We start from the raw sequence: 17,845 nt of genomic DNA, 5'->3' as shown, positions 1-17,845 counted from the left end.
AATACTCTACGCTCTCAACTCTTTCACAAAGGAAAACAACATCATTCCAGATGAACAATTCGGCTTTCGCGCTCACCACTCATCCGTCCATCAAGCTTCCCGTCTGGCTGCACACATCCATCATGCTCTTGACCAACGTAAAAAGCTTGGAGCAGTTCTTCTGGACCTAACCAAAGCCTTCGACAAGGTCTGGCACGACGGATTGTTCGCAAAGTGCGTGCGGCTAGGCCTCCCAGAAGACCTAACCGCTCTCATCAAGTCCTATCTCTCGGACAGATCTTTCCAGGTCAAGATCAGGGTGTCACTTTCCAGTCGTAAACAAATCGATGCTGGCGTACCTCAAGGTTCCCCGCTGGCCCCAGCCTTATTTAATCTCTTTATTTCAGATATGCCGAGAAAAGAGCATATTGACGTCGCCTTTTACGCTGACGACACTGCTTTCTTCACGGCCGCCAGGTTCGAAGTTACAATTCATGAGCGTTTACAGAAGCAGCTCGATCATGCGGTCAAGTGGTTCAAATTCTGGAGGTTGCAAATCAACCCCTTGAAAACCCAGGCCATCATTTTCCACAAGAAGCGTTACGCACTGCGCGTCTCGCAACTTAAGATCGACACCGCAATAATTCCATGGCTGGATAACGTCACGTACCTAGGTCTTCACTTCGACCGGCGGTTCGGTTGGCATTCCCAAATCCAGAAAGCAATCCAAAAAGGTTCGGGGATAGCAAACCTGCTATCTCCTCTGATCTGCCCTTCTAGCAGGCTTCCCATCTCCATCAAATGCTTATTTTACAAGATGTTAATTCGGTCCGTACTCCTCTACGGATCTAATGTCTACTTCAAGTTTGTTACACCCAACCAGGTCAAACGGCTTCAAGTTTTCCAAAATAAGCTCCTCAGGAGAATATTAAACGCTCCATGGTTTGTCAGAAATAATCAAATCCATAGGGAAACTGACACTCCAGAAATCAAGCACTTCATATCTCAATCATTCCACAAACAACAACTCAGCTCAAGTTCTTCTGAAAACGCGCTTGTTCGCGAGCTGGTCGACATGCTGGGAGCTTAGCACCGCGTCACCGCTAAGCTCTCCCCCTTTTCCAGGCTGAAACGACCTCATCCGTCGCTACAGTCATAACTTTTGCCCCCATACAACAGTACCCAGTTGTGTGTTAACTCAGGTTCGCGAATCAATAGAATCGCCGGGCTCTCGTGCCCAATAACGGCTGCCCGATCAGCGGGTGCCATATCCCCAAATTTAATGCAGTAGCAGTAGTGATCCACAGGGGTCAACTGTGAGGCGGTTTCGGTTTAGTGTATTGGTAAGCCCAGAGGCAGTCCCACATAACCCGGTCCAACTTGTCACTCCAGGGCAAGTCTCCGCGACCAGGTATGCGTCATGCATTCCACCGCCTGGTTTTTAGGCCAGAACAAAAAAAAAATTATAATTAGAGATTTTGATATGTCGATGGTGTGAATGTTCCCGAACGTGAATATTTGTCAAAATGGGAATGCAACAAATGTATTTTTAAAGACATTCTGCCCTTCATCATTTTAAATTTTCATCAGTCACAAAAAACTCGGCATTTTCAGCGTTAAGATTTTCAGCCTAAAAATCCATGTATTACTTTCTTTAGAGATGGTTATCTGCCGCTAACTCTTTCACGTCAAGATTCTTATGGAATTCACTGATTTTTATAAGTTTTCTTATTTGCGAATTTAGAGAAAACCACGTTTTATATGTAAGGGTGGAAGAAATCACATTTTCTTGTAGAATAAGAGGTTCATATTTAAGGTCAGTTCTTTTTGGCAAATATTGAACTTCATAGTGGTCTCTATTGTCCCACTAACAGTTATATAGCAACAACTTTTAAATCACTACAAACTTAGCAGTTATATTCTTTATGTTTGATTAAGTCTAAAATCAGTTTTCATGTTTTCGTACGTTTCTTTTAAAATCACTGAATATGCAATAGGTGTGGAAGGATAACAGTATACATGAAAAATCAACTATTCGTATATTCCTCGCCGCAAGCCAAAATGTTAAAAGTCGATGTTGGAAGCCACAGGACGACAAAAAAATTTTTGTTAAAGAATTTCTTATAAAACGAGAAGCCATGAAGCTTATATACCACTCTATAAGGAGTTATCATCAAGGTAGTATTTTTCATAAAACTATTGATATGATTATTATCTTACGAATGAATTTTAGGTAGGGTACGATGAGTCAAGAAGGGTTACAGGCAAAAAATACAGTACCCAGAAAATGTTTAAGATTTGTGTAAATGTGTTTAATATTATTTTAGAAACGTGCGCTTTATCACAAAAATATCCCTGATAATAATGAATTAGTTCTGACGTTTTTACAGTGTTGTTGCGAGTTGTTAAACGTCTGGTATAATCACGTGAATGGCAAAGACCATCACGTGTCTGACACAATATAATATCTCGCCAGACGCCCGATTCGAATTCAAAGTACCGCGTAAAACGTTATTTTACTGTTAGTACCGCGCGGTTTTATCTCCTGTACGTATCTCGCCTGAAAATTTAACGTTTATTGTTATAACCTTCTCCCGGGGAGAAAGAACACCACCGACTAGGCGAATAAGGAATCGAAACTCCCGCGAAATAAACTGTCGGATGAACACATTTGAAAAATAAAGTTTCCCGGCAACCGGCGCACCGCTTTGCCAAATTAGAAAACGGGAACGGAAAACTTGATCGTTTTTTCGTATATTTATAACGGAATGAGTGGCGATGCCTCGGTGAGCAGAACAACTTTTATTTGTGGCCACGACTTCCGCCAGCTGACGAGCTGGTGGGTGTGAGGGGGAAGTAAAACCGGTGAAATATGGGTAGACGTAACGGTATTGCGATTAAAATATGTCCAGACTCGTCATGCTAGACTTTGTAGAACATGATGTTAAGGGGTTATACCTGTTTCGATTTTTAACCGTTCTTTTATTGATCTAAATTCATAATATGTTCATATATATGAGGCGTAACAACGACGATAACAAAAGTCGCGAATGCGTTCAACTTCCAATATCATGCAGGAAAATCAAAATGCAGCCTTGGACGGACAATTGTAATATGTTACTATAGTAGAATTATTTTAGTACATCTTACATTAAATATCCTTGTACAATTTTAATTTACTTATAAAATGTTTCTGATAAAGTTCTGTTAAACTTGCGTTAACACACAAGCAAGATGAGTGTGACATAAATAAATTATAATGCATTTGCCAAATTAAAATTAAATTAGACTACTTAAGATTGTAGGAATGTTCGTCAGGTTGTTCGGTCGGTCGAAATGTGTGGCTGTCGATACGATTGTTTATCCGAACACTCACTACTATTTTTGGAAAGGAATTTGCACGAGAACTGAAAACACTGGTTGAAGAAAACTTGTTTATTTGAACAGTGAATGATACATGTGGTCGACGGGAGAATTGACCGGATATTAGGTTAGGTAGAAGAAGTACGGTAGCGCTGTGGAAGTGGTACTGTTACAAGGGGATGGAGAAAATAAAAGAGAGCGAGGCGTCGTCGTGATGGTCTTTTATAGCCCGGAACTGCATGGTACCAATCCACAAATGTTGCCAACCTTTGAACATGTTGTAGCTGAATGCATGGTGGCCTAAAGGGCCGTGGCGGTTGCCATAAGATAAAGTTAAGAGGAGACACTTATACACTATACAAGTTAGTGTAGCTTGTTTCGATTCAATTTTCTGATTTCCTGTGTGTTGTCCAGTAGCTGTATTGCTTATACTTTACTGTGATTTAGTAGTTATTGTATAGTTCATTGTTGGTTACGTAACTATAAATATTCATGTTTTAATGCAACCACATATTTGCACCCTACATATTCAAATAAGTTTAAATTTAATTAATAAAAACCTCAAAATCAGAGGACGTCTCGTCTTACAAGCCTGTTACCTGTGAGGTCTAAACTTTTTGGAAAACTATACATTAAGAAACTTAAAATAATCGCAGAAGAATCCAGACCATCAATTTGACTTCCGTAATAAACACGAAACAACAGAACAAATATGTAGATTAGTCAACCAAATTAACAAAAACTTAAACGATAAAAAATATTCTATATCTCAGGTCTTCGACAAAGTGTGGCACATTGGATTGCGTGTTAAATTGAAAAAGTTTTTGCCGCATACGCACTTTCAACTGCTGAAATAATACCTCACAGACAGATATTTTATTGTCAAACAGGGTGACGAATACACTGACCTACACCCAATATATTCGGGCCTTCCGCAGAGCAATGTTCTTAGCCCATTGTTATATCTGTGGTTTACAGCTGACCTACCGACCTCAAGAAACACTACTGTTGCAACATATGCTGACGATCCAGCGGTTTTATAATCACACGAGGATCCAATCAGCCACAAGAAACGTCCAACTTAACAAACTCGAATTCTGGTTGAAAACGTGGCGTATCAAAGCAAATGAAATAAAATCTACCCATGTGACATTCACCATTTGTAGAAGAACATATCTCTCAGTAAAATTGAGTAATCATGAACCTCCGCAAGCAGGCAACATTATGGGAATGCATTTTAATCGACGTTTGACATGGAAAAAACATATAGTGACAAAACGCAAACAGCTTAGGTTTAAACTAAACCAAATCTATTGGCTGATAGGGCATACATCTAAATTACCATTAGATAATAAGGTTTTGTTATATAAGTCAATACTTAAGCCCATTTGGACCTATGGCATTGAACTGTGGGGTACTACTAACAAATCGAACATAGATACCCTCCAGTTCCTGTTTTTCAGAATAAAGTGTTGCGAGTCATCGTCGAGTACGAGTCCAACAAACTGATTCAGCGTGATATCCTCATAGAACCCATAACGAGTGTGATTCGGAGTTAAACAGTTAAATATGCGCGATGACAGTGAAATTCGTAGGCTCAAACGCTCAACTACCATACGAACTGATTAATAGACACGTAGAGTGAGATTTAATAATATCTAGAATAAGTTAGAATAGTCTTTAGAATAGGTTCGGATATACTTTAAAATAAGTTAGCTTTTAAATAAGTTAGTAAGTTGTATAGCAGATCACTTACTGAAGTGATCTTCTACATACCAGGATAGTTATATTACATAACGGAAACTATATAATAATACTTATTGCCCACGGGCAGACTGTTGAAGTTCTAAGACATCTCCTTGATTTTATTTAAAAAGAACCTTTCTTTACTTCAAAACTAGATGTTCAGTTCTAATATCGACAAAGGAATTGGGTCACCGATTTTCTTCATATACATGACAATCCCCGGTCTATTTTCTGAGTATTTAAAATATTTTCCAATTACAAAACGGAAACGTTCGCGACAACGCGACTCGCTAAATTAAATTTTAAACTAAACAACTTTCTCGCTATAGCCGGCGCGCGCTTCCCGCCCCACGTCCGCTCCGATCTCGGATTCGCGAGATATTAAGGCAGGGAACGATAAAACGTCGCCTAGACACGCTGAAGTGTGAAATTTATTTGTGGGAGAACATACTGGTCTTCAGCGAGAACACTTCCGGTCGAGAGCACCGAGAATGGATGCTGTTTGTTTTGTGCAAATGAACTTTTTCGAACGGGGAATGGGTCGGGCGGCTAGGAGGTGGTGGGGGTAAATTAAATTATACGACAGTAAAAAACCTACACATCCATGCTTGTGCAAGTTTCCGTTGGCTAGAAACTGTACAAGCGCACTTGTTCTAATCTAGCCTTAGATTGCGCATCCTTTTCTATATATGCCTTGTTGTTTGCCACAGTTGTGTTTAGAACTCATTTTTAGATTAATTTAGTATTTACATTTTGTTGAGGTAATATAATTATTTCATAGACAAAATTAGCGGTAGATAATGAGAAAATAAATGTATGAGGTTTATAGTAAAAATATAAATAAATAAGGTATGAATTATTAGTAAAATTGTTGTGGATCAAAGGATATATTTTGATGTTAAATAATATGGAAACAGAACTTTTTTTTAAATATATTTTAAAGTCTCCTTTTACCACCTATGGGTTTATCTGGACTGGGCCTAAAGTTTAACGTGGGCTCCGAACCACGGTCCTCAGCATTAAGCCTACCGACTGGCGAGTGACCAACCGGTCTTACCCAGCCTGGTTACTGGCGTGACTGGGATCATTTTCCTTGTCGGATTTTACACTCTTGCCTAGAACATTCACAAATTTTAAACAATCGCAAACATAACTTTACCTCGAACCCGCGGCTATCGCAACAGTAGGAGGACTGTCTCATCGCCTTTACCACTGCGCCACCAAGCCATCGGAGACAGAACTTATTTGAAGATTATAGCAAAGGTAAGAATAATTATGTTTGTATACGCTTTATACTTCGGTTATCCAAGAGATACATATTTTTGCCACTTTTTCTACATATACAGTCGTGAAAATTTGCTATTTTTAGTAATTTTCAAAATTTTTGTTATAATTTCCTTTTTGCCAATCACAGCACAATTAAAATTACGGAGAATATAAAGAATGTTATGCTGAATCGAATGGTGATATAATATTTATTATGAAGCCTTTAGATTTTAAGTTATATAATGAACTGTATATTTCCAGAAAATGAGTGGATTTTTGTTTGTCGCATATCTTAAAAACTATAAAATCTAAAGCAATTTAATATAGATTTTCGTTTTCTTCACGTCAGAATACATATATTTTGGCTGTTTTACCTTTATCAAAGAGATAAAAATGTTTGACGCTTTTTCCATATATATATAGTCGTAAAATATTGCGATTTTTAGTCATTTTCAAAATTTTGGCTGCAATTTCCTTTCGAATAATCGTAGGGTAACGAAAATTGCAAAAATTATAAAGAATTTTCTGTTAATTCGAATGCTAGATTATCGATTGTTGTGCAACCTTTAGTTTCTAAAATATACAATGAAGCATGCACTTTCAAAAAAATCAGTGGATTCCTATTTATGTTACATATCTTTAAAACTATAGATCCAGTTAGTTAACTTTGTTTTTAACTTTTTTTAATCTCAAATAATTAATATACTTATTTTAAATGTTTTATCTTTATCCGAGAGATAATAATTTTGACCCTTTATCCGTGTATATAGTCGTAAACATTTACAATTTACATTTACATTTTCAAACTTTTACTACCATTTTGCTTAAAATAATGAAAGGTTAACGAAAATTACAAGGATTATCAAGAATAGTCGGCTGAAAGGAATGGTAGTATAATAATTTTCATAACGGCTTTAGTTTTTAAGTTATAGAACGAATCATATAATATAGATTTCCCTTTCTTTCAGATAAGAAAATATATAATGAGATATTTTTATTTTATCGAGATACAAAAGGCACACAGACAGTTCTAACATACAGAGAAAGACTTAACTTGTCTCTGTTGCCATTATTCAAGCTTGGACCAACAATAGTTTCATGTCAGTGGTCACTTTTGGACTATATTTAGAGCTATTTTTAGAACCAGAATCATTCCAATGATTTGCAACCTATTAATGTACTTATGGAAAGCATCCATCAAGTGTTCACAGCCTTCAATCTTAATTTTAGCTTTTACAGTAATTTAATTTTAATATGGGAAATCTATATTGATGTATTTATCTCGTCTGTACATTGATAACAGAATAATAGCAATAAATTAATTTTATAAATTAAGATTATACTAAGCGTATCTAATGTAAGATGCAGTTGAAAAAAATAAAACCAAGAGTAAAACTATATTAAGAGAATATAACCTTCATTTAAATATACTTACCTTACATAGAACAATTGATATTTCTCATAATTCTCATGAGATTTAAAATTGCAGTATCATTAAACATTCATGTTACTATGTAGAAACTAATTTAAATCATGCAAACTTAAGAATAAAATGGATATCAACTTAACGACAACAAAACAGACGAAAGAAGCTCTGCTCCAAGCGAAAGAAGATCATGCATTTGATCACCTTATCAGTCTCGAAGCTTCTTCCCTTTTCTTCATCGAGAAGAACCCTCTTAGCCTCGCCAGTCGGCTCTTGGACGTTTTCGCGCTGGTGGTTCTTAACGTCGTCCGCGTCGAGACGCCTCCACTCTTTCTCCCGCGACGCAGCGAGGACGCCGGTCGACCGAACCATCTTGTCGCGATCGTCCAGCTGCGTCCAGCGACAGTCATCTCGCGGATCCCCATCTTTCCGACAATACGGCGCCTTATTTTTTGAACCAGCGGCTTTAACATTGATCTGGACGAGACGTTCCGCACAGCCTGCTGGAACTTGTATATCGGCGTTAAGGTTCGGCGGGTAGACTCTTACCGACCTTCCGGGCTTGGGAATAGCCCCCTTGGGATAACCCGAATAAGTTACTTAAGGGGCTTGGTAACGCGTGGTGACCGATGAACCTACGGCGTCCGGAGTCGCGTAGGAGGTAGATTTTTCTTTCCGGGTAGTTTTACCGTGTATTATAAATCGTTCATTCGATTCAGGTTCTAAAACTCTATTAATATCATGCTTTTAATTTAGTTATTAACAGGTCAATTGAAAAGTCCCCGGTGTCACACATAGATAGCGCTACTAGAATTAAATCCATATGTTTTTTAGTTAGCCCTAACCCTCAAAAGATGTGTGTATAAACTCCACAACTGTCGGATCATTTGTTTGTGAATTATAGCATTTTGAGTGAAGCAACTTATGTTATTGTGAAAAAAATGGATAAAACTGAATTTCACGTGTTGATAAAATATTGCTTTTTAAAGGGAAAAAATACAGTTGAAGCAAAAACTTGGCTTGATGCCGAGTTTCCGGACACTGTCCCAGGAAAATCAACCATTAAGGATTGGTATGCTAAGTTTAGACGTGGTAAAATGAGCACCGAAGACGGTGAACGCAGTGAACGCCCAAAAGAGGTTGTTACCGACGAAAAATTAAAAAAATCTACAAAATTATTTTGAATTACCGTAAATTGAAATTGAATGAATAGCAGACACTCTAAAGATATAAACTGAACGTCTACATCATATCATTCACGAATATTTGGGTATGAGAAAGCTCTGTGCAAAGCCGAGCTCACTTTTGACCAAAAACAACGACGCGTTAATGATTCGGAGCAGTGTTTGAAGATGATCAAGCGTAATAAACACGAGTTTTTGCGTCGATATGTGACAATGGATGAAACATGGCTCCATCATTTCACTCCGAAGTCAAATCGACAGTCGTCCGAGTGGACTGCACACGATGAACCATTATGGCGTCTGTGTTTTGGGATGCGCATGGCATAATTTTCATTGGCTACCTTGAAAGAGGAAGGGCCATCAACAGCGACTAGTACATAGGGTTATTGGGCCATCCGAAGGACGAAATCGCCGAAAAACGGCCGCATTTGAAGAAAAAGAAAGTGCTGCTTTACCAGCACAATGCACCGTGTCACAAGTCAGTGAAAACGATGGCAAAAATCCGTGAATTCCTTCCCCATCCACCATATTCTCCAGATCTGCCCCCCAGCGAAGAACTTTTCGTCGAATGAAGAGGCGATCGCCGAAACTGGGGCCTATTTTGAAGCAAAGGACAAATCGTACTACAAGAATGGTATCGAAAAGTTGGAGGCTCGCTATAATCAGTGTATTTAAAAAAAAACTGATTTTGTCAAAAAAATGTGTTTTACTATGGTAGGCCGGGTACTTTTCAATTGACCTGTTACCATAATATTAAAATAAATTATATTTTATAACATTTTTGTTCAATTACTTTATTTAGATTAGAATTTTATGGTATATCAAAGCCCAACTGAACCAAAAATTCAGAGTACGTATGACCAATTGACTGATGATTATTTGCAATTAATTGGCATTGAACAAAAAAAGATATTTACAAGTGCGAGAGAGAAAAATTCGAGCCTCAAGCATTATTTACGAACTCCCACTTGTCAGCTAGCTGCTCTCTATCACAGGAAGTTGAAACTAAACCACATAACATCAAGTCCAGTCACGCACACAAACGACAGAACTCCACTAATTAGAACTACCCGATTAATTAAAACTTGCTCATCCCCCGTATACACCTGACTACGTTTCGCCGCCACTATTTCATAACATTTCGGGGCATTGTTTCGTCTCCATCGACGACGTCACGGCGGACTTATCCGTTTTGAATAAAAACGACGATAATGAACGCCGCAGCGCCGGATAACTTTCCTGCCTTCGTTTACTTTTTCCTCGGAGAGGATATCCGTATTGAAATTGAATTTCAAAATTACTTCTCGAAGACATATTCTCCGGGGGGACGCTCCGACAAAAATCGGAAACGTCCTCAAAGGCGGGGTTTTATCTCGGGCCGGAGATAATCTTGTAAGGACCATTAACATTTACCCCTGGGAGCGCTGCAAAAGGATTTACGGTCAAGTCTTAATTCGTAATCTTGTTATCTTCTTCATGCCTCTAACCATATTGTAAAGAAGTGTATTATGTGTACCAATAGACCCGACAGACGTTGTCCTGTTTAAACGTCATGTCGTTTTCATACCGAGTGATGTGTAATCCAGTTTGTCGGCGTTATATCAGAACAACAACAACAAATTTTAATTTCATTGCACTTTGGACCCACGTAAATGTGATGAACAGATCTGGTTGACCATATACACACAAAGAAGTCATGGCGTCTTGAATATGCCATTTTATTCTACTAGCACCAAGCTTCAAAGCTATACATGTTATATTTTGCGAAAGTAACATCGTGATAGATTTATACCTCTTTGAAAATGACAAGTTTCGTGCCTGAAAACGTGCATTTGTGGCATGCATCATTTTTCTTGTTAAATCAAAAGAAAAGAGCCGGTGAAAGTCATCCTTTAATAACCTTAAAAATATGCGTGGCTTTGTTTTGAAAATTCAAAAGTGATAATTCCGATGTGCAAGGCAAGGAACGTTCTGGTACGCCGAAAAAGCGTGATGATGCGAATCTGCAAAATAATTATTGGCTGGAGACTCAACCTAAGCTCAACAACAAATGGCAGAAGCGTTAAATGCGGTCCAAGAAATGAAAGAAGTATTGAATATCAATTGAATGACAGGCACGTGGAACATCAAAAAATCGTCTGTGGAATGTTGCTTCAAAGGTATGATCGGAAATAATTTCTGAATCGAATATGAATCGAGTGATGAAAAGTGGATTTATTTTGAAAATCCTAAACGCAAAAAATCCTGGTGACCATCTGGCGAAACCGGCCGGTCGACTACAAGGCCAAATCGTTTTGGTCGTATGTCAAGACTCTGTGGGACGTCGTGTCTGGTGGGACCACCACAGAGTGTTGTTTTACGAACTGTTGAAATCTGGTGAAACAGTCAATAATGATTGCTACCGACAACAAATGATCAATTTTAACCATAAAAATGAATGATAATAATTCTTATTTTACATCACGATAACGCGCTCTTTCCTAAAACAAAACTGGTTAAGGAAGGGTTAAAAGCACTTGGATATTATCGCACACGCCGTACTCTCTGGACCCTACCCCGTCCGACAATCAACGTTTCGCATCAATGGGACACGCGCTGGCAGAGCAGCACTTCGACAATTTCATTAGAAGTTTGTTGAAAGAGCAAACATTTTTGTTGGAATGGCATTCATAAATTGCCTAAAGGATGACCGGTACTTTTAACAAATACATTTTTCAATTTTTTTGAAAATCATTTCAGTACACCTGGTATTCTTGTGACACAGGTGCTTGGTCCTGGTGTAAATTTATTAAATATATTTCATTACCTTTCACTACCTATCTATCTTTGCTAGCACATGGAAAGTAGGTCAAATTATTATGATTCCTATACCTGGGAAAAAATCAGAAGACATCTCCACTAATCGTCCTATAAGTCTGTTACCTGTGATCTCTAAACTTTTTGAAAAACTATACATTAAGAGACTCAATATAATCGCAGAAGTGAGAGATATTATTCCAGACCATCAGTTTGGCTTCCGTACTAAACATGGAACAAAAGAACAAATACATAGATTAGTCAACCAAATTAACAAAAACTGAAACGATAAAAATATGCTCCCCTGCATTTCTCGATATTTCTGAGGCGTTCGACAAGGTGTGGCACACTGGACTGCATGTTAAATTGGACAAGCTTTTGCCCCATACGCACTTTCAACTGCTGAAATCATACCTCACAGACAGACATTTTACTGTAAAACAGGGTGACGAATACACTGACCTACACCTAATATATTCGGGTGTTCCGCAGGACAGTGTTTTTGTCCCATTGTTATATCTATTGTATACAGCTGATCTACCAACCTCGAAAAACACTACTGTTGCAACATATGCTGACGACACAGCGGTTTTATCATCACACGAGGATCCAATATCAGCCACAAGAAACCTTCAACTTCATCTTAACAAAAAATTGTGGTTGAAAACGTGGCGTATCAAAGCAAAAGAGACAAAATCTACCCATGTGACATTCACCCTTTCTAGAAGAACAAGTCCCTGAGTAAAATTGAATAATCATGAGATGGTCTCCACAAGCAAACAACATTAAATATCTGGGAATGCATTTTGATCGACGCTTGACATGGAAAAACATATAGGGACAAAACAAAAAACAGAAGTATATTATCATTTTTACAAAAGCAAATTATCATTAGGTAACAAGGTTTTGCTGTATAAGTCAATACTTTGGACATTTGGACCTATGATATTGTGAGCTACTACTAGCAAATCTAACATAGATATCCTCCAGAGGTTCCAGAATAAAGTGTTGCGAGTCATTGTCGATGCCCCATTATTACGTATCCAACAAACTGATTCAGCGCGATATCCTCTTAGAACCCATAATGAGGGTGATTCGAAGTATTAGTGCGAAGTACTCTGAAAGACTATTGGTGAATCCCAATGCACTCGCCAAACAGTTAAATGTGCGCGATGACAGTGTAGTGCATAGGCTCAAACGCAAACTACCATACAAACTGATTAATAGACACATAGAGTGAGATATAATAATCCCTAGAATAAGTTAGAATAGTTTTTAGAATTTATGTTAGGTAGGATAGACTTTAAAATAAGTTAGAATACTATCTAGAATAAGATTTAGATTATAAGTTGTACAGTAGATCCCTTACTGAAGTGATCTTCTATATGTCAGGATAGTTATATAACGGAAATCATATAATAATACTTATTGCTCACGGAGAGATTGTTGACGTCTAAGAGATTAATTTTTAAAAAATGAATACGTTGAACATTTTATACCAGTATTATTTAGGTCATATGTCGCGTGTATATATTTATCAATAAAAAAAATGATTAAAATTTTTAGGGATGAAAATTTTGAACTGAATATATTTCAACACGACATCCTGACGCACTTCTTTCAGATCCGTATCAATTTTCGAGCGACATCAAAGCGAAAGTCGAAACGATCTCGTCGCAAAATCTCAATAGAACGATTTATATTTTCCTTCCGAGAAAAATCTCCCTCCGTCCCATCTCGCGAGATGTTTAATACGTAAAGAGACCCGTGTTACGGTTCATCGGCCCAACAGCAAGGAAGGTTCCTTCAACAGGTACGAAACGTGCCTCTACTCTACCTTGTTGGCGGGAATTTTCAGCGGTGGAGCCCCGAGGGGGATGGGGGATCGTCTAAACACAGAGGGGTCAGCCGGCTGGCACACGCAGGCCAGCATCGTCTTTATTTTTCGGTGCCGGTCAGCTGTTCCATAGCGTTCACTTCTGATGTCGTACGATCGTTCATGTCACTGGAAATGTTACAAAACCCCGTCTTCAGCTAGTTACTTATCCAATTCTCTATTGGTATTCATTGCATCATATATAAAAAAAAGTAAACAACCTTTTTTTGTGTTAAAGATTGTTTTTTAATATTTAGTGAGTTCCTTATTTATTTTTTGAAGTCGGTTCAATTTTTTGGTTAAAAATATTTTATTTTTCTCCTTTTGGTATTAAATATTTACTCAATAAATTACACAGTTATTTTATTTAATACTACAATAGGTAGGTCAAGTAATGGTGCCGTTTGAGGATAAATAGGAAGAAAGAAACAATGATTGAAAATAATGAACGCCTCAGGCCCCGGGGGCCGCTCCTAGCCTAGGTGAATTGACAAATACTCTAACTAAACAATAACAAAAAGTTATTGTCCCCACCGGTAGTCGAATCAGCGACCTCCGTTTGGGAGCCAAACGCTTTAACCATTACACCATTGTCTACAACACTTCCACGAAGTCTTATACGCTATAGTTAGTGCTTATAAAGCAAACTGAATGGCTTTTGAACTGAACCACTTCCGATTTTCCGTCACATCAGCTCAGCAATAACATTATACACAAATATCTTATTATTTTAGACAAAATTTATGTGAAAACTTGGTAGGTGTCTTTAAAATTTGAGAGTTTCCCTCAATTTTCCCCTTCCCCCATCTGATCATGACTTGGCTCCAATGGGACCACCTTGGAAGTGCACTCTTTGGAATAAAAAACGAATTTTGAAAATCGATCCATAATTGACGGAAAAATCGACCAACATACATCAATAAAAAAATATACAGACGAACATAGAACCTCCTCCTTTTTTGAAGTCGGTTAAATACTAAACTAACTCATGGAATATAATCTTATTTCTTTTAAATTAGATTTAAATTCAAATCATATTATATATATATATATATATATATATATATATATATATATATATATATATATATATATATATATATATATATATATATATATTGGGTTATGTTGTTTCAATATATTTAATTTATAACTGCATATAATTTTTTTCTAGTACCATCCCAATTATGAATTCATTTATTTCGACTTTTCATTTATACTTGTAACATCATGTTAGACTAAAACAAAACAACTACACTGGTTAGTCGGAAGATACTCTCAACTTGATCTAAAATCAAGGAGACTGATTTATCAGACAATAATTTGGACCTATGGGGTGCTAATATGGAGCTGCACTAAAAGTTCAAATCAACTAGTTGTCCAACGTTGTCAAAACGTAACCTACGTAACCGACTAAGAACTGCACAATGACCTGGAAATCAAATGGATTTGCGAACTTACCCAAGATTTCACCTTAAAATAGGAAAGAAGATTATTAAATCATATTAACGTGGAAGCCACACAACTACTAGACAACACGCAGAATATCAGAAGATTGAAGCGAACCAAACCATACGAACCTAGTATATACCTTTAGTGTAAACTATAGCTGAAGTTATTATAATTTTATAATTGAGGAATACATATATTGATGTATTTATCTCACACTCGTCTTGCTTGTGAACTAATCTAACTAAAAATGAAATGTAATAATAAATTAATTTATAATTAAGATTGTACTAAGCGTATTTAATAAAGATGTTATCAAAAAAAAATTATACTTGTAAAAAAATCATCAGTACTATACAAGTTCGTGAGGTTTGGTTCGCCACAATCTTCTAATTTTCTGTGCGTGGTCCACTAAATATATTTCATCCGCGTTACTCTGAATTGGTAATTTTTTTTTATATCTTATGGCGAAATATTTGATAACTTCATGGCACCATTTGATTTTCCATATTGGAATAATGGAATAAAAGTTATTGCACAGTTCCTCGTTAATTACATAGTAATAAGTATTCGGAATTAATTGAAAAACCTTTTTTGTTTCAAGTCAAAATAGGCTTTATTATTGGCTAATAAACAACCATCTAGTTGGGAGTCTTCTCCTGCTAACCAGTACCGTTGTTTAATTTAGAGTCTGCGCTTCTCATCTTTGCTCTCAGTATTTTGGAATTGTATATCCTCTAAGGGATATAATTAGATTTCTGTCTTTTCGTCGCAACTTAAAACATGGACATATTTTCATCTAGTATGCTGTATTTTCCACTCTCTAGTCCATTTCTCCATATTGTTGACTGCCACTTGCAGTTTTTCCCTTGCTGGAAGTAGAGATATGTTTTTTCCATAACAACTATATCATTAGAAAAGGTTAGCTGGTTTCCTTTTGGAAATTTCATCTTGTGAACTGTACCAAAACACTAGATAACATTAGTATATTTCATCTAATTCACAGCTTCTTATTTATCGTTTAATTACCATTTATTTTTACCTGGTATAATTACATTAGGCTTCTGACTATTGGGTAAATTTAACAAAGCGCTTTTACTACGTCGTTTTGAGATGTTTTACTTCAAGAGTTCTATCATTTTTTATCACTGTAGTATATTTCAGAATAAAGTAAATAGTAACCTCGTAACTTTGATGAGATATTGACAATGTCTTCTTGTTGTTATTCTACATTTTGGTATGGGTGTAAAACTAATTATTTACTGAAGATAATGCTTATTTGATTAGCCTTTTTGTGGAATATTAGTTTGTATTAATGGCTTTTTTAAAAAAAGATTCATTGAGTGTGAACCTTAGATTCATTGCGGATTAGTTTATATTTTGTTATAGCTGGTGTCTCAATCTTTTAGATTTGCTATAGTTTTCTTGTTAAGATATCCAAATTATTAAACATTAATATTTTGAAGTGGATATATACTTAAATTAATAAAACACAGATAACATAAGTTGACAAAATTTTGTACCCAATATGTTTTGATAATATGGAAAATAGGGCCACTATATTATTTTGGAATAATTGGAAGAAAGGGTTTTGTTTAGTTAAAGATTCTTAAAAGCTATCTACAATATATTTCGGGACTAGGCAGCCAGGGTTCATATAAATCTTTGCAGAAAATGTTCACTTATCAGCTAGTAACGTCTTAGATAGAGTACATTACGATTCCATCTTATATATATATATATATATATATATATATATATATATATATATATATATATAATGCTGCGTTAATTTCATAAAAAATTAACTTTCAAATTGTTCAAAAAAATCTGAATTATAAACCCTAACATAATTAACTCAATCCTTCTGGAACTGGTGAAAGAGATACCGAAATACCAATCGATCTACACCCCAACCTTGACAATCGCCTAGTTATCAAACCCACACTCGAATATTATCTAACCAATCAATGGTATTTGACCAAAATGGACCTAATTTAATCAAAAAAGCTCTACATTTATTCCAGCCTTTACGTTTACGTCCGCCTGTAAAGGGACAAAAGCCAAAGACCAGAACGCCACAAAAACTCTTTCAAAACGAATGGAAAAACCGAGCTATTGATGTCGAAAGACGGAGAAAGCTCGACCTGATGTTTGGAAAACATTTTAATATCCAATTAATGAAACAAAACGCATAACAGAATCGCCAACCGTAACGACATTATCGAACTTACAAAAGTTTAATTGGAATATTTTAAGTTGGCGAGGGTAGGGGAGGGGAATGATTGTTCATCAAAATATACTTTAGTCAGATGCTTCTCGCAACAGTGACGTACTTGATATAGACAAAAATATTAGTGTTAGATATTCGTTATGAAGATATTTTCTATTTTATTTGTTTATTACATTGTTACTAGTGGTTGCCGACTAACTTACAACTAGTTGTTATGTTATCTTAAATTTACGTATATATTTAGACCCATCTGTCATAACTGCAGTGAAACTTTTTACGAACGGGAGGCCTTCACGTTCCTCATAAACCATGGAGATGGACTTTTTTTGGAATGGAACACTTGGAGTAGTTCAAGTTTTCTCTCAGAGACGTACCTGTACCACACCTGTGTTCCGTAGAGGCAACTGGACGGACTAGCACCTTATAAAGAGTCGCTTTCTGGGGATTGGAAGTTTGCTTTTTCTGCAAAGGAGTGGGAAGAGTAATCTTGCAAGTAGCGTGCTGTATTTGGGCTGACCATTAGAACC

The 17,845-nt window shown here is 36.7% G+C and overlaps 1 protein-coding gene across 5 annotated transcripts in view; it reads right to left on the bottom strand.

Annotated features, from left to right (window-relative positions):
• ASPP (Ankyrin-repeat, SH3-domain, and Proline-rich-region containing Protein) overlaps positions 1 to 17,845 on the bottom strand; it is a 454,315-nt gene that overhangs the window by 59,363 nt on the left and 377,107 nt on the right. The window contains exons 1-2 of one of the 5 annotated variants that reach the window (XM_076417460.1): positions 13,598 to 13,760; positions 7,985 to 8,356 (exon numbers count right to left, since the gene is read on the bottom strand). The exons of the other annotated variants lie outside the window; for them this stretch is intronic. Coding sequence (XP_076273575.1) covers positions 7,985 to 8,356; positions 13,598 to 13,693 — 468 coding nt within the window. The 5' untranslated portion in view covers positions 13,694 to 13,760. Of the gene's footprint in view, positions 1 to 7,984; positions 8,357 to 13,597; positions 13,761 to 17,845 lie in introns of those variants that run through there. 5 annotated transcript variants of the gene reach the window in all.

This window comes from Rhynchophorus ferrugineus, unplaced genomic scaffold (genome assembly GCF_030347505.1).
Source record: "Rhynchophorus ferrugineus isolate W39M unplaced genomic scaffold, kcgeb_rfMv2 rfM11, whole genome shotgun sequence".
In the NCBI taxonomy this organism is placed as follows: Eukaryota; Metazoa; Arthropoda; class Insecta; order Coleoptera; family Curculionidae; genus Rhynchophorus; species Rhynchophorus ferrugineus.
This window is presented reverse-complemented; position numbering and strand designations above follow the sequence as displayed.